The 13788-nt window shown below is 54.2% G+C and overlaps 1 protein-coding gene across 6 annotated transcripts in view; it reads right to left on the bottom strand.

Moving 5' to 3' along the window:
* The window catches only part of Septin9 (septin 9), a 186523-nt gene that overhangs the window by 50494 nt on the left and 122241 nt on the right, over positions 1–13788 (bottom strand). Inside the window, exon 1 of one of the 6 annotated variants that reach the window (XM_029561527.1) lies at positions 10847–10961. The exons of the other annotated variants lie outside the window; for them this stretch is intronic. Within the exon in view, the coding sequence (XP_029417387.1) occupies positions 10847–10937 (91 nt within the window). The 5' untranslated portion in view covers positions 10938–10961. Of the gene's footprint in view, positions 1–10846; positions 10962–13788 lie in introns of those variants that run through there. 6 annotated transcript variants of the gene reach the window in all.

Below are 13788 nucleotides of genomic sequence, written 5' to 3'. Positions count from 1 at the left end.
GGGTGGGTGGGTGGTTGGCTGAGGAGGGCAAGAGGGACAAACACAATAAAAGGAGCTTTTGCTGGGATGACCACAGTAGTGGCGGTAGATCAAATATTCTGACTGGGCCGACCTATCTTGAGCCCACTGCTCCTGCAAACACATCTGCAGGTGTTTCTATGACCCATTTTACAAAGGGAAGATACCAGGACAAGGCTGGCCCAGGGCAGAGCTAGGCAGTGTGGTAGTGTCACTCAGACCAACACAGGAGGAACCACAGACAAGCAGAACAGACTGTTTCCCTGCCCTCAGCCCCAGGCCTCTGCTGAACAGTTCCCACCTGCTTCCAATTCAAGCAAAAGGACAGAATGGTCGTCTCAAGTGGCCCCATGAGCAGCAAGGAGAAGCCACTGCGCTTGTTCTTGTTTAAAAATAATAAACCCTGTCAGGCATGGTGCCATACACTTATAATCCCAGCATTTGGGAGGTGGAGGCAGGAAAATCAGGAGTTCAAGGTCATCCTCAGCTACTCAATGAGTTCAAGGCCAGCCTGGGCTATGTGAAGTCCTGTTCCAAAGATCCAAAACAAACACACAAATAAATAAACAGAATTAAAAATAAAATTAAAAAATTCAAGCTAGCCATGAGATGGTGCATGGCAATGTTTCTAGCACTTGGTTGGGGGCAGAGGCAGGAGGATCACCACAAGTTTAAGGCCAGCTTGGTATACATACCAAGTTCTAGTCCAGCCAGGGTTACACAGCAAAATCCTGTCTAGAAACATAAAACATACCCAGTGAGATGGCTCAGTGGATAAAGGTGCTTAGTGCTAAGTCTGATGGCCTGAGTTTGATCCCTAGACCCACATAGTAAAGGAGAGAACCAACTCTCAAGTTGTCCTCTGGCCTCCACGTATGCATCTTTGAACACATACCCGCAAACACAAAATAAAGAAATGTAAAAATAAAAACATAAACACATTAATAAAATCATAAATCAGGCACAGTATGTACCCCAAATCCCAGCACTCGGGAGATGGAAGCAGAATATTCAGGAGTTCAAGACCAGCCTGGGCTACAAGAAACTTCAAATAAATAAATGACAGCTGGGTATGATGCTACATGCCTTTAATCCCAGGGCTCAGAAGGCAGAGGCAGGAAGATCTCCATGAGATTGAGGCCAGCCTGGTCTATATAGGAAGTTCTGGGCCAGCTGGGGCTACAGGGAGACCCTGTCTCAAAAATGAATGAATGAATGAATGAATGAATGAACAAATGAAATAATGAATAATTCTATTGGGTGTGATGGTACATGACTGCAACCCTGATGCACTTGGGAGGCTGAGACAGGAGGACTGCCTTGTATTTGAGGCCAGCCTGAGCTACAGGGTGAGACCTTGACTCAAAAGAAAACAAAAAAGTAATCATGAAGGAAGCAGGCAGCCTTCCAAGGGGAAGACAACATTCTCCAGCAGTCCTGGTGTCTCCCCCGACCTCGCCTGGCAAAGAGCAAAGGGCCACAAGGAGCTGCTGGTAAGGCTGATCTGGAGTCTTCATCTGCAGCTCAGTGAGGCAGGGATCCCAGTCCTTCTCCAGAGTTGGGTCCCAGAGCCAAGAGCTGGATGTAGGGCAGGCACCGCAAGGCTCTGTCCCTTTCTGGGCTCCAACAAGGCCACTGCTGGCTGCACAGAGCACACGGGGTCAGCCAAGGTTTGCGTCAACATGCTCTGCTTTATCTGAAGTCTGGTGGGGTTCCTCCACAGCCCCCACTCCACAGGCATGACAACCCCAGGAAAAATGCAGGCAGAGAGGGAGCCCCCGGATGGACATATGAGGGCAGGCTTCCCAAAGACTGATCTGGGGAGTCCACTGGCCCAGCACTTCTGAGACTTCTGCTGGCCTTGATGGCTAGTGACACTTGGGGTGAGAAGAAAGGGGCAGAGTGCCCAGGGAGGCCATGCGGGGGAGGGAGACCATGCTGGGGGAGGGTGACTGGCACCCTCACCCAGCCAGCTTCCATCTCTAAAGTCACTGTCCCTTCTTTTGGCCAGGAACCAAGTCTGGCAGAGACAGTACACCTGACTCACAGGAGAGGAGGTGGGTAGGAACATGCCCTGCCTAGATGGGGCATCTGTGCCATTAACCCCACCAGAGCAACCCCAGGGTTACTGTCCTCCTGTGCAAAGGAACACTGTCACAGATCTGCCTTTAGTGCTGACCTAAGTGTGGTGTCCAATCAGCCAGGGGTAGGGGCTCTTAGTCCCCCTTTCTATACAAGTAGGCTGGAAGGTTCCAGAAAGCACCACCCATATGTAGGTAGGCAGAGGGACACATGGCTAACAACCCACTCTCAACACAGCATCATCCCCCCAATTGGGACTGGAAGCATAAAGGCAGCTGATACTTTGTTGACAACTCAGGCTGTGCCACGTAACCGAGTCTGAGACTGCCTGCACTTTCTGAATCCAGGCTGAGACAACGCCACACAGCTGTCCTTTACCTGGCTTCCTAGCCAATGTTCCTTTCCCCAGAGCCTGGGGCAGGCCGGTGGCGGGGAGAGCTGTCACAGGTTTGGCTTGGATCCTATTACAGCCAAGTACCTGCTGTGTGATCACGGGCCAGCGATTCAGCCTCTTTGTGCTTCCTAAGATTCTGAGCTGGTTTTTGGAGGCAGTGGAGAACCCTGGGCTCAGCGGCTGACGAGCAGGAAACGCCAGTTCTGTGGCAGCTTTAGGAAAGGATGAGTGATGGCCATACAGAACGGGTGAGCTGGGCCTGAGTAGAAGCAGAAGAGCCAACAGAGCAGAGCTGCTGAATCCAGGTGCTCAAGTACAACAAATAGGTTAAACCCTGTTCCAAATAGCTACCTGGCAGGTCCAGGTGACCAGGCCCTGGGTGTTGTGTGTTCCCAACACTCTCCCTAGCAGACGGAGGCAGGGAGTGACAGCGGAGCAGTGGCGGGAACTGTATGGGAGAAAACGGAGCAGCTCAGTCACCCACCCACCATCTTTCTCTAGCCCCAGGCAGACAACGTAGATCCACAGCACAAGCTTTCCTGCCTGGCCTCAGAATCCTTCTTAACACTGAGCCAGCTTCAAGCCAGAGACGAGAACCGGAAACACTTGGTTCACCGTGCCTAGTCCAGGGCTAGGGCCAGGCTGTAGGGAGGAGAGGCAGGCACCTCCTACAACCAACAGGAAACCCACCTGGCCACGTTTTCCTCCAAGAACTGAAGAACAAGGAGGAGTTTTGTGTTTTTGTTGTTTTTATTTTTTGGTTTTTGAGACAGGGTCTCCCTGTAGCCCCAGCTGGCCTGGAACTCATTATGTGGACTAGGCTGGCCTTGAATAAACTCACAGAGATCCACCTGCCTCTGCCTCCCGAGTGCTGGGATTAAAGGCATGCACCACCACGCCTGGCAATTTTTAAATTTTTTATGTGTATGAATACATGACCTGAATTTATGTAAGTGCACTCGTGTGTGCAATACCCGGAAAGGCCAGAAGAGGGCGCCAGATCCCCTGGAACTAGAGTCAGACAGTTGTTAGCCACCATGTGGGTACTGGGAACTAAACCCTGGTCCTCTGCAAGAGCAGCCACTAGTCAGTCATCTCTTAACCACTAGTCATCTCTCCAGCCCTTGCTCTGTTTTGTTGTTTTAAGGTAGGGGCTTACTATGTAGGCTGGCCTCAAACTCACAATAACCTGCATCAGACTCCAGCCTCAAATTCTCAAGTACTGGGATTACAGACATGTGCCACCAGCACCTGCCTGTTCTGGGGCTCCTGGAAGAATCTTACCCTGCCTGTCCTCAGTGCTCTCCCCATGTAGCCTCAGGCTGGTGGTGACAGGCCCACACTGCCCCCCGTCTCCTCTTCACAGACACCACCCCCCCTGGGCTCCCATCACCCTAGTCCATGATTTAGGAGCAGAGGGGAGCAACACTAACATTTCCAACATTTCTAGCATGCACAGTGTGATTCCCACTGCAGGCCCATGCCAGGGCACACACACATACAATCACACACATGTCCCCCCCATGGAGAACCCAGACACTCCTATGAGCACAGGCCTCTCTCACCCCCTCCTTAGCACTGGCCCCAGCAACTCATCCACTACAGTCTTGGCTGCTTAGCTGTCTGCAAAGGTTTGGTGAGGTTCCTTTGCTGCTAGCCCTCTACCTGCAGGCCCACAAACCTGCCACTTCTGCCAGGATGGCCTCCCTCACTGTTCAGTCTCTCTCTGGCCTCCCTAGTGCTCAACAGGCATTCACAGGGCACAAATGACAAGCCAGTGTCCCTTACTCCCATGGAGGGGCACATAGAAAACAAATGTGCGGGCCTACAAGATGGCTCAGCAGATAAAAGTAGTTGCCACTAAGTCTGATGACTAGAGGTCAATCCCTGGGGCCCACATAGTGGAAGGAGAAAACTGACTCCGACTAGTTATCCTCTGACCTCCACATGCCATGTGGTACATGTATGAGCTCACACACAAATAAATTATGTAAAAACAGTATGACTGAGGGTCATCAAGTGCCCATTACAGCTTGTAGAAAAGGCCCCACAGGCAGGGAGAGTCTCATGGGCTGGGGACAGGGAACCCTGTCTAAGGTCATGGTATTGAAGGAGGGACCAGAGTGAAGTAGCCAAGAGACCCAGGAGCACACCTAGCCATGTGACAAACCAGTGTTCCTAGAGCAGCAAGGCCAGGGCGCCCCAGTGTCATAGTGGGTGGAGGGTGCAGAACGCATCAGTGTCCCAAACAGAGAGGATACGGTGAGCAGCCTCCTGGGATGCTGTGTGGCTGCCGTACACTGCCAGTGGGTGCCATTCACACACACCACTGGTGCAGCTCTCCCAGGGCTGGGGTGCTGCTGGGCGGCACTAGCCACGGTGGAAGACAGACTGCAGGGGGCAGCATGGGGCTGGGAGTCAGGTGAAGGACAGTGGCCTGTGGGAGGAGCCAGAGAGCACAGGATCTGTAGGGGAAGCAGCTTTCAGGTCTCACAAGCAGTGGGCAGGAGGCTGCTTCCTGCCAAGGGGACCCTATACTGCCTGTGCTGGGAGGGGCTGGGAAGTGCCGAGACATCTGTGTAGCTGGGGTCTGCAAAGTCAGGTCCCAAATACAGCTGCGTCGTGGTTGGGCCTGGTGGCTCCCTTCACCAGCACTTTGGAGGCTGAGACAGGACAACTACGGAGAGTCCAAAGTCAGTTTGGCCTATGGAGAGTAAGGCCGTGTCTCAAAAATAAACAGAAAACCCCAGAGTGCCCTGCGGCCAGGAACCTTGACCACCTTGACTTCTGCATTGGTCTGTCTAAAGACAGACCTACAGCATGGGGTTTCCCACTGCGCTGACTCATCAGGCCTCTCTGCACAGCTCCTTTTTCCTGGGAGGACCTGTGGTCCCTCCAGGAACCCTCATCCTGGGTCTGTCCTGGGTCACACTGCCACCACTGAAGACCTCGGGTCACCCGTGCGGCTTTGCTCCACACCCAGACCCTAAGCAGGCAGGTATCTATCTGCTGGGTGGGGAGGACTGTATGGGTAGGTGGGAAGGTGAGGCTCTCCCTTCTTAAGCCTCACAACATGTGTGTGCCCAGTCCCTGGGGACATAAGGACCCTGCCCTTCTCAGGACACAGAGTAAAGGGCAGTAGAAAGGTTCCTTGGGATGAGGCATGAGGTTCTAAGTGGCAAACACAGCTGGCTGTAGGGCTGGAAGGCAAGCCAGCTTAACTGAGGGTCCTCCACATGTGGGCAATACCCCGTGGCTAGGAAGGTAGCCAGTGCTGCTCTAGGTCTGCATGGACAGACCGCTAGGTGGACAGCTACAGGTCACATCTTCCTCCTGGATCTCTGGGCCAGGAGGGCTCTGGACCACAGCACAGGGAGTCACAGCTACAGACACAGAGTCCAGCCCACCCCACGAAGACTTCCGGAAGCACTGGCCGTTTCCGTGCAGCTGGTTTTCCTGGGAGGCCCATCCTGCACACTCAGTCCCTGGCCAGCACAACCTCCCACAGCTGGGCCCTTCTTCTGGGTCACGTGGTGCAGGTCAGTGGGGCTCTAGGGGAGGGCAGGGTGCCAGGAACAGCCTGTGGTTGGGGAGGGCGCTGGGGAAGAGCTCACTTTGGCCTAGTGCCCACTGTGCACAGACAAGAAACTTGTATAGGTGGCCATTCAGTGTGACCTAGTCAGGTCCTGCGCACCTTCACTCCTTCTGAAGGGACGTCCAGGCTGGCTCCTATCCTGATGGGCAGGGATCTGAGCTCTGGTTTTCCTCCACCTCCTCCTGGGCATGGAGCCTGCACTAAGCAGCTCTCCCTCAGCACCCAGGCTCCAAAAAGACCCCGATTTCCATTGCTTTGGGGCCCCAGCAAACCACTGCTTAGCACCACTCTGGATAGCTATTTGTTCTATCTATTTGTTTATTTATTTATTTATCTATTTGAGGCAAGGGTTTCATGTAGCCCAGGCTGACCTTAAAGTCACTATGTAGCCAAGGATGAGTGTGAGCTTCTGATCCTCCTGCATTCATTTCCCTAGTGCTTAATTACAAGCATGGGCTACCACACTGAGTTTATGCGGTCCTGGGGGATCAAACCCAGAGCCTCTACATGCTAGGCAAACACTCTATCAACCAAGCTGAAGACCCAGCCCCCAAATTTGTTGATACTAAAGCATTCCTCAATAATACTTCTCATGGGATTCTTCCCAAAGCCCTGGGAGGCAGGAAGACGCCAGTCAACCCATTTTATAGACACAGCAACTGAGTCATAAAGAGACTTGCCCAACTCTTGGCATTACAATGTCTGCAGAAAACATGGTGGGCGGGAGTGTCTCTGACTCCGTCCAGACTAACAAGGCCTAGCCTGAGTCAGCCAGCGGTAGTGGGGGTGGGGAAAGAAGGGGTACATTTGAGGGTCCTGAGCAAAGGAAGGGACACAGAGCCCCTCAGGGAGCAGTTTCCAGCAGATTGGAAACCTGCCTCACAGCACAGTATCCTCCAGGGGGTATCTGTGAGGTCCAGTTGCTGGGTCCAAGCAGGGTAGACTGTCCCCTGTACGCCTGCTTCCTCCCAACTACCCTGAGGGACCACAGAGGTATCCCCTGGTGGAATGGACACGGATCCCTCCCGTTGGGCCAAGAAGCTCACCAGAAGCCGACCCTCCCTGCAACACAAAAACCACAAGCCCTCTCACCTGCCAGCTGAGGCTTGGAGTCAAACAGCCCACATCCAAAGCTAGGGTCAGCCACTCCTAGCTGTGTGGCCTGGAGCCAGTGACTCATCCTCTCTGTGCCTTCTCTTCAAAAAGAGCAGTAACTATTTTCTAAGGCTCAGAGCCCAGCGCTTGGAACATGTAGGGTGCAGTAAGTACTCCCGATTAATGAAATATTAATAAAGCTGGGAATGGAATAACAGCCTCCTGAGTTGTCCCTAAAATGGAAACAAATCTCTCAGCTCCCAGTACAGCAGACAGAGCCAAGGGCAGCCTCCCAAGCCAGCTTCTGGCCCAGGCCGGGCTGGGGGCCTTGGCCATCCTCTTGCTGACGTCATGCCTGGCACCTGCTTCCACAACACGTTTGGACTTTCCAGACCTTTCTTTCCTTCCCTCTGACCCTCCCCCACACTTTCTTACTCACTCTCTCCTTTCATTACTGTTCAAAGACAAATCGAGGAGGCCAAACATGTCAGCTGGCTCCCAGGAGGGACTGTGTGCAGGGAGGATGGGAGGTGCTAAGTGGAGGGAGAGAGGACTCATAAGAGCCTCAGGGTCTTGGGGTGCAAAGCCAGAGAGGGGTTGCTGAGATGGGTCACTGGGAAATGGCCAGGGCCTGCCTCTGTTCTCACCCCCTCTCCCCCAGATCCGAGCTCCCCAACGGGAGCCCCTATTTGGGGGATAAACTTCTGTGTGTGTGCACACGTCATATGTGTATGGCGGTCCAAGGTCAACCAGGGGTGTGGCTCCTCAGCTACTACTCACCTCATTGCTGTTTTTTAAACGCTTTATGTTTAAGTGTGTGTGTGTGTGTGTGTGTGTGTGTGTGTGTGTGTGTGTGTGCACGCGCAGGTGCCCCTGAAGGCAAGAAACGGGCATTGGGTCCCCTGGAGCTGGAGTTGCAGAGGGCTGTGCATGACTCAATGTGAGTGCTGGGAACAGAACTTAGGTCCTCTGGAAGAGCAGTATGTGCTCTTAACAGCTGAGCTATCTCTCCAGCCCCACCTTGGTTTTTTTTAGACAGTCTCTCACTGATCTGGGGTTCACTAAGTAGGCTAGGTTGGCTGGCAGTGAGCCCCTGAGCCCCAGGGATTCCCCCATCTCTGCCTCCCCAGTGCTGGGATTACAATCATGCTGCCATGCTTGGCTTTTTACATGGGTGGGGAGCCAACTCAGGCCCTCATGCTTGCTAATGTGGTCACAAGCCTTGCATGGAGCCACCATGTTGGTAGGAGATGGTCCTCCCCAGTATTCTTCAGACAAGGTTCAGGGAGACAGCCAAGTGGCCTTTTCCTGACAAGTTTGGTAGAGACAGAAGTATAACCTTGGTGCTCAGGGCTCCCACCTGGTCCCTGGCATTGGACCAGAGGGAAAGGGAGAGAGCTGGGAGGTAGGCATGGCTGGTGACGGAGCCTCGGTGCTCAGGACACTCTCCCTGCATGCAGGGGTGTCCCAGAGGTTGCCGCACAAGGGCTAGTGGTTTTCCCCACAAGGCTACATGTCAGCAGGGGATGCAGCATCCAAAAAGCCAAACCAGGAAGGCAAGTACCATGGGCTGCAGAAGATGGCTGAGATTCTCTGGGCCTTGACTGTGAGATCTGGACCATGGGCAGGGCCAGATGATGGCACTCCTCCCGCCTCCTGAGCCTTTGTAAGTGTGGTCTACAGTCAGGATCCCTGAAGACAGCTCCCAAGTTCTCCCAATCCCTTTCTGTCCCCCAGCTTTCCCCATTTCGGCCCCTCCACCCACAGTGCTGGAGGTCTGCCCCAAGCCCAGAACAGGGGAATGAGAGAGACAAAGCAAGGAGCTCTCCTCCCTGTCCTCTGTGCCACACCAGCAGAGTGACCTCCCCAGGAAGCCATGCAAGACACGGGCTACTGTCCTGGCAGCCCTGCCTGCCCTCGGGCAGGGAGCTGACAAGGCTCTGCTTGCTGTTTCTGTACCTGAGACTCCTGGGGAGGCCACGAGGAGCTGGGCTGGAGCGTAGGAGGCTCAAGAGGCCCAGGAGAGAGCTGGGCACCCTTCAAAGGAAAGCACACCCAGGGCGGAGGCCAGCCCAGAACCAGAGAGCACCAGGAAGGTTCAAAAGAAGCCCAAGGGGCTCAGGACCTCAGGCCTGAGCACCTGCATTGTGAAAGAGGAGCCTCAGGTCTTGAGGTGAGACTACCCTGGAGACCTTCACCCTGGTATGGTTTGAGGAGAGCCTGGGGAGAGAGCAGTGGAGGTGTGCAAGCCCCTGGACACTTGCTGCCCTCCTGGCTCATTCCAACCAGACTCTGAAAGAATGGGTCATACCCCACTCCCAGATAACTGCTGAACCCCAGGTAAGCTGGCCAGAGCCCACCCTGCACACAAAGGCAGTGTGTTCTGCCACCCTGGGGAAGGGAGCAAAACCACGTCACAGAGCCATAGGCAGGTCAGCACAGGGTCAGCCTGAAAGCTTGGGTGTGTCTATTCATCCTCTTCACCAAGAAGTCCGAATCCCATTCCCACCCCGCCCAGCCCAGCCCAGCTTCCACCCTGCTTCCCACAGTGCCTGACCATGAAATCTCCAGAAGTTCATCCTAACCCAGGTCAGCAAGGGTAGAGAGCTGTGTCCACTCACTGTACCACATGCTGCCCACCCCACCTCCTAGGGCAGCTCTAGGAAGCCAGCACCTCCAGGGTTCAAATAAAGGCACCGAGTGCTGTGTGGCCACAAGCAAGAGTCTGAAGCTCTCTGGGCCTTGACTTTTATCTGGAAAATGGGTAGGGTGGGAGGAGGGGAGCTCAGGGTGTTAAGATGGCTCATTAGCCAATTATCTGCCTTCTCTGTCCATCTAAGAGTTTGGGGGCCTAGATAGGCCAGGAAAGCCACCCAATTCCTAACCCTCTAGAGGGATGGGGAGGCCCCTGATCCTGGCCTATAGGGGAAAGGAAAGAGGGAAGCCTGCTGAGTCCCTCAGGCAGGCAGGCAGGCAGGCAGGAAGAGATCAGGAGGACTCTAAGCAACTGACAGAAGTCAATCTATGCCCTGGGGGCATACCCCATCAGCACACTGGACTGAGAACCCCCAAATTCCTAGCTCAGATAACCACCCAGGGTTCCAAAGACTCAAAGGCACAGGCTAGGTTGCTGCCAGAGGTCTCTGTTAAAAATGGGGCCAGTCCAGCAGAAAATCTCCCAAGAAGGGGCACACTCAATGAGCCAGGCCCCAGTCAGGCAAACTTCCTGTCTTTAGAACATCTGGGTGGGTGCCCACCTTCCCCTCCTTTCCTGAATAGAAGGTCCCGGCCAAACAGACTGGATAAGCAGCCTCAACCTGGCCTAGCAGGGCTGTGGTTTCCAGGGTGGCCCTGACCCTGCAGCCTCCTCGGAGACCCTCTTTGGAGACAGCCTGGTTGCTGAAGGAATGAGGGAGGTCCCTGGGCTTCCTCCGATGTGTCAGGGTCTCTAGGGAAGAGGACCCCCTACCTCATGTAACCACGTGATCTGCCACACCAGTGCACAGGCTTGGGGGAGGGTCCGCAGCCAAGGATGGGGGGGCCGCCTTCCCCAACCTCTGGCTACTCCTCCATCTCCTTCCCAGCCAAGCCCACACCGGAAAACCACTGCACCCCGTGGAGAGGTTTGCCTCATGCTGCAACACCCCACATGCTGAGGTTACCTGGGGCCCTAAGGAGACTTGGGGCTGGTATCCTGAAACCAGGGTGGTCCGTAGGAGAGTAGAGTTGTGTGGGGCCTCCTTCCCTGTGCATCACAACCCTCTGTAACTGGAGCTGGCTGTGACAGGGACCGGCTCCTCCAACAGTCTCCTCTAGCAGTCATCAGATAAGCATTAGTCAGCGGAACTGCGGGAGCCAGGCTCCGGAGGCCTGCAAACAGACCAGCCTAGGGGCAGGGGATCTTCCTCAAGCAGTTCTCCCCAGAGTGAAAAGAGAGACCCTTATCTTCCTGGGCTGGGCCGATGGGAGTCAGCACAGGTAAGCCTGCTGCTGGGGGAGCCACTGGTAAAACTGCTGCTGCTGGGGGTCAGTCACCCTCCTCAAGCTGGGTCCTTTCTGTGGGGGCATGAAGACAGGGAAGGATGTAAAGTGGGCAGATGCCTTCCACAGTACCCACATAAAAAGCCAGATGTGATGATGCCCCCCTGTAATCCCAGATTGAGAAAAACAGAGGAAGACGTCAAACTACGAAGCCTGGCTTTCTCATGTACCCCACTCCCCCAACAAGACAGAGTGGGAGCTCCCCATTATGAACAGGAGGCTGGGTATGCAAGTTGGACTGGCCCCAGAGAAGGACTGAAAAACTGACCACAGCCTAGGTCCCTTGGTGCAAACAGCACCCTCTTCATACACACACACACACACACACACACACACACACACACACACACAATCTCCTGCCTCTGCCCTCCAGAAGAATTAAGGACAGGTAAGAATAAGTAGCCTGGAAACAGCAGCTAAGAACAGGTTTCCAGCAGGTTTAGGCAGCCCATAGCAGAGGTGGACCTGTCCAGAACCATGGGAGACAAGGGAGAGGGAGGGGACCAGGGCAGTGGGGACCAGGCAGCCGGCCAGTCTCCCTATTTCCAGGCTCTGGCCTCCAGGCTCAACATTCCACCCCCAGTTCTTTCTATCCCTCAGCTTAGACTAGAAGCATCTGGTGTACCAGGGATGAGAAGCAAGGCCACATGAGTCTCAAATGACATCCGTGAGTGTGTGTGTGTGTGTGTGTGTATGGGGGGGGGTGTCCTCAAAGCCTTGAGAGCAAGCAGGTCAGCACAGAGGACTCTGGCCAGAGACTCTGTTGGCCACAAGACACAGGAGTGATAGAAACGTGCCAAGAGGCCATAGAGGCAGGGCTATCTTCCTGGCCTCTGTGCTACAGGTACCGCTAGCCCCCTGAGCACCCTATACTAGAGGTCCAGGCCACAAAATGACCCACTTGGCTGAGTTCTGGCAGCCAGGCCTGTCACGGCTCACTGATGGAGTAGTGATAGTCTCTAACCTTACCACCCAACACCCAACCACCTGGGGGGCAGGTATTCCCCACTGCCCTCAGGAGGGGAGAATATAGATGGGCCCTTGAAGATGCTTTGTAGTAACAGACAAGCCAGGAGTCAGCAGGTACAAGCTCTCTCGTCAGTACAAACGTAAAGAGACTCACCTATGACAGGAAAGACTTTTCCAGTCTGTACTATGGGACCCTCAGACCCCTCCCTCCCACTGCTGTCCCAGAGACACAGGCACACATGGGAAACTCTAGTTGGTCAAAGTGCCCCCCCCAGGCCAGGCTCAGGCTCTGAGCCCCTCAGCCTCTTCTCAGTCCCCCTGATGCAGGTGTCATCTAACCCTTCCCCTAAACATCCCCATTCCCCCACCAACTTCTCTCTCTTATCACCCCTGCAAATTACCAGGGGCTTCTCCACCTGGAGATCTGACTACAGGCACACGGTAGTCACTAACGACAGCATTTGACATCTATTAAGCACTTACTGTGTGTGCAGCTTGGTGACACTAACACTGCGGTGTCTAGACCTTCCGTTCATTCACTTGGTAAGGGGAGAAACTGAGGCACTAGAGACTGGCCCAAGCCCTCACAACAGGAGTGTTATTCCACAGGGCTCTTACTCCCACTCTAATGCACATCATCTCACAGCACCTGGGGGAGAGCACCGAACAGGATTTTTACAGACAAGAAAACCAACAATGTAATGATCCAAACGGGTTGGATCAGAAGTGGAGCCAGTGACTTATTGTAACTCATGGATATACCACAGGAGAACTCAAGGTTGGGGTCCTCCTTTTCCCACAGATGAGGTAAATGGGGGGTTCAGACATTAAGAACTTCCACGACTCAAAATCTGGGCGCTCCAAGGCATAAAGAGAGGGAGCCTATGGGGAGCCAGGGCACCAGGTAGAGGGCACATAGCACCTCAGGGCTGTGTTCCCTGTGTGGGCTTTACAGTATAGAGGGACTGCCTTGGGCTAGAGAGGCCCTCAAGTCACAAGTGTACCCAATTGATTATACTTTAAAGGACAAAGGACTAAAAGAGTCTTCTGGGGCCAGCAAGATGGCTCAGTGGTTCAAAATGCTTTGCCAACCCTGACAACTTGAGTTTGAGCCCTGGGACCCACATGAATCAAAGGAGAGAACCAATTCCTGCAAGTTGTCCTCTAATCACCACAGGCATGCATGCACGTAAGCACACGCAACACACACATACACACACACACACAATCAATTGATGTAATTAAGAAGGGGGGGGGTCGCCTGTCCCTTACCCATCCACATCTCCTCAGAGGCAGCCTGCTCCAGGCACCTCATCACAAGCAGCTGTCCTTACCTGCCTCACTGCTGGACAATCTTGCTGTTCTCAGAGGGGTCCCAGAGCTCCCAGACCCTTCAGCACCCACCCCTGCTCCCTCTGCATTTCTGGGTACAGGGGATACCCCCCTGCCCTGCATCAAACTCTAGCAAAGCCAAACAGCTACAGTCAAATCACAGACTAGAGAGGGTCTCAGAGCTGCTCCAACTTGTTCCCATACTAAGAGCTTCCTCCCGCCTGGAGGCCAGGCCACTGGTCTACAGCTGGATCTGCTGGAC

This window comes from Nannospalax galili, unplaced genomic scaffold, assembly GCF_000622305.1.
Source record: "Nannospalax galili isolate Female #2095 unplaced genomic scaffold, S.galili_v1.0 scaffold1314, whole genome shotgun sequence".
In the NCBI taxonomy this organism is placed as follows: Eukaryota; Metazoa; Chordata; class Mammalia; order Rodentia; family Spalacidae; genus Nannospalax; species Nannospalax galili.
The sequence above is the reverse complement of the archived record's forward strand: the minus strand, read 5'-3'. Positions and strand labels throughout refer to the sequence as shown.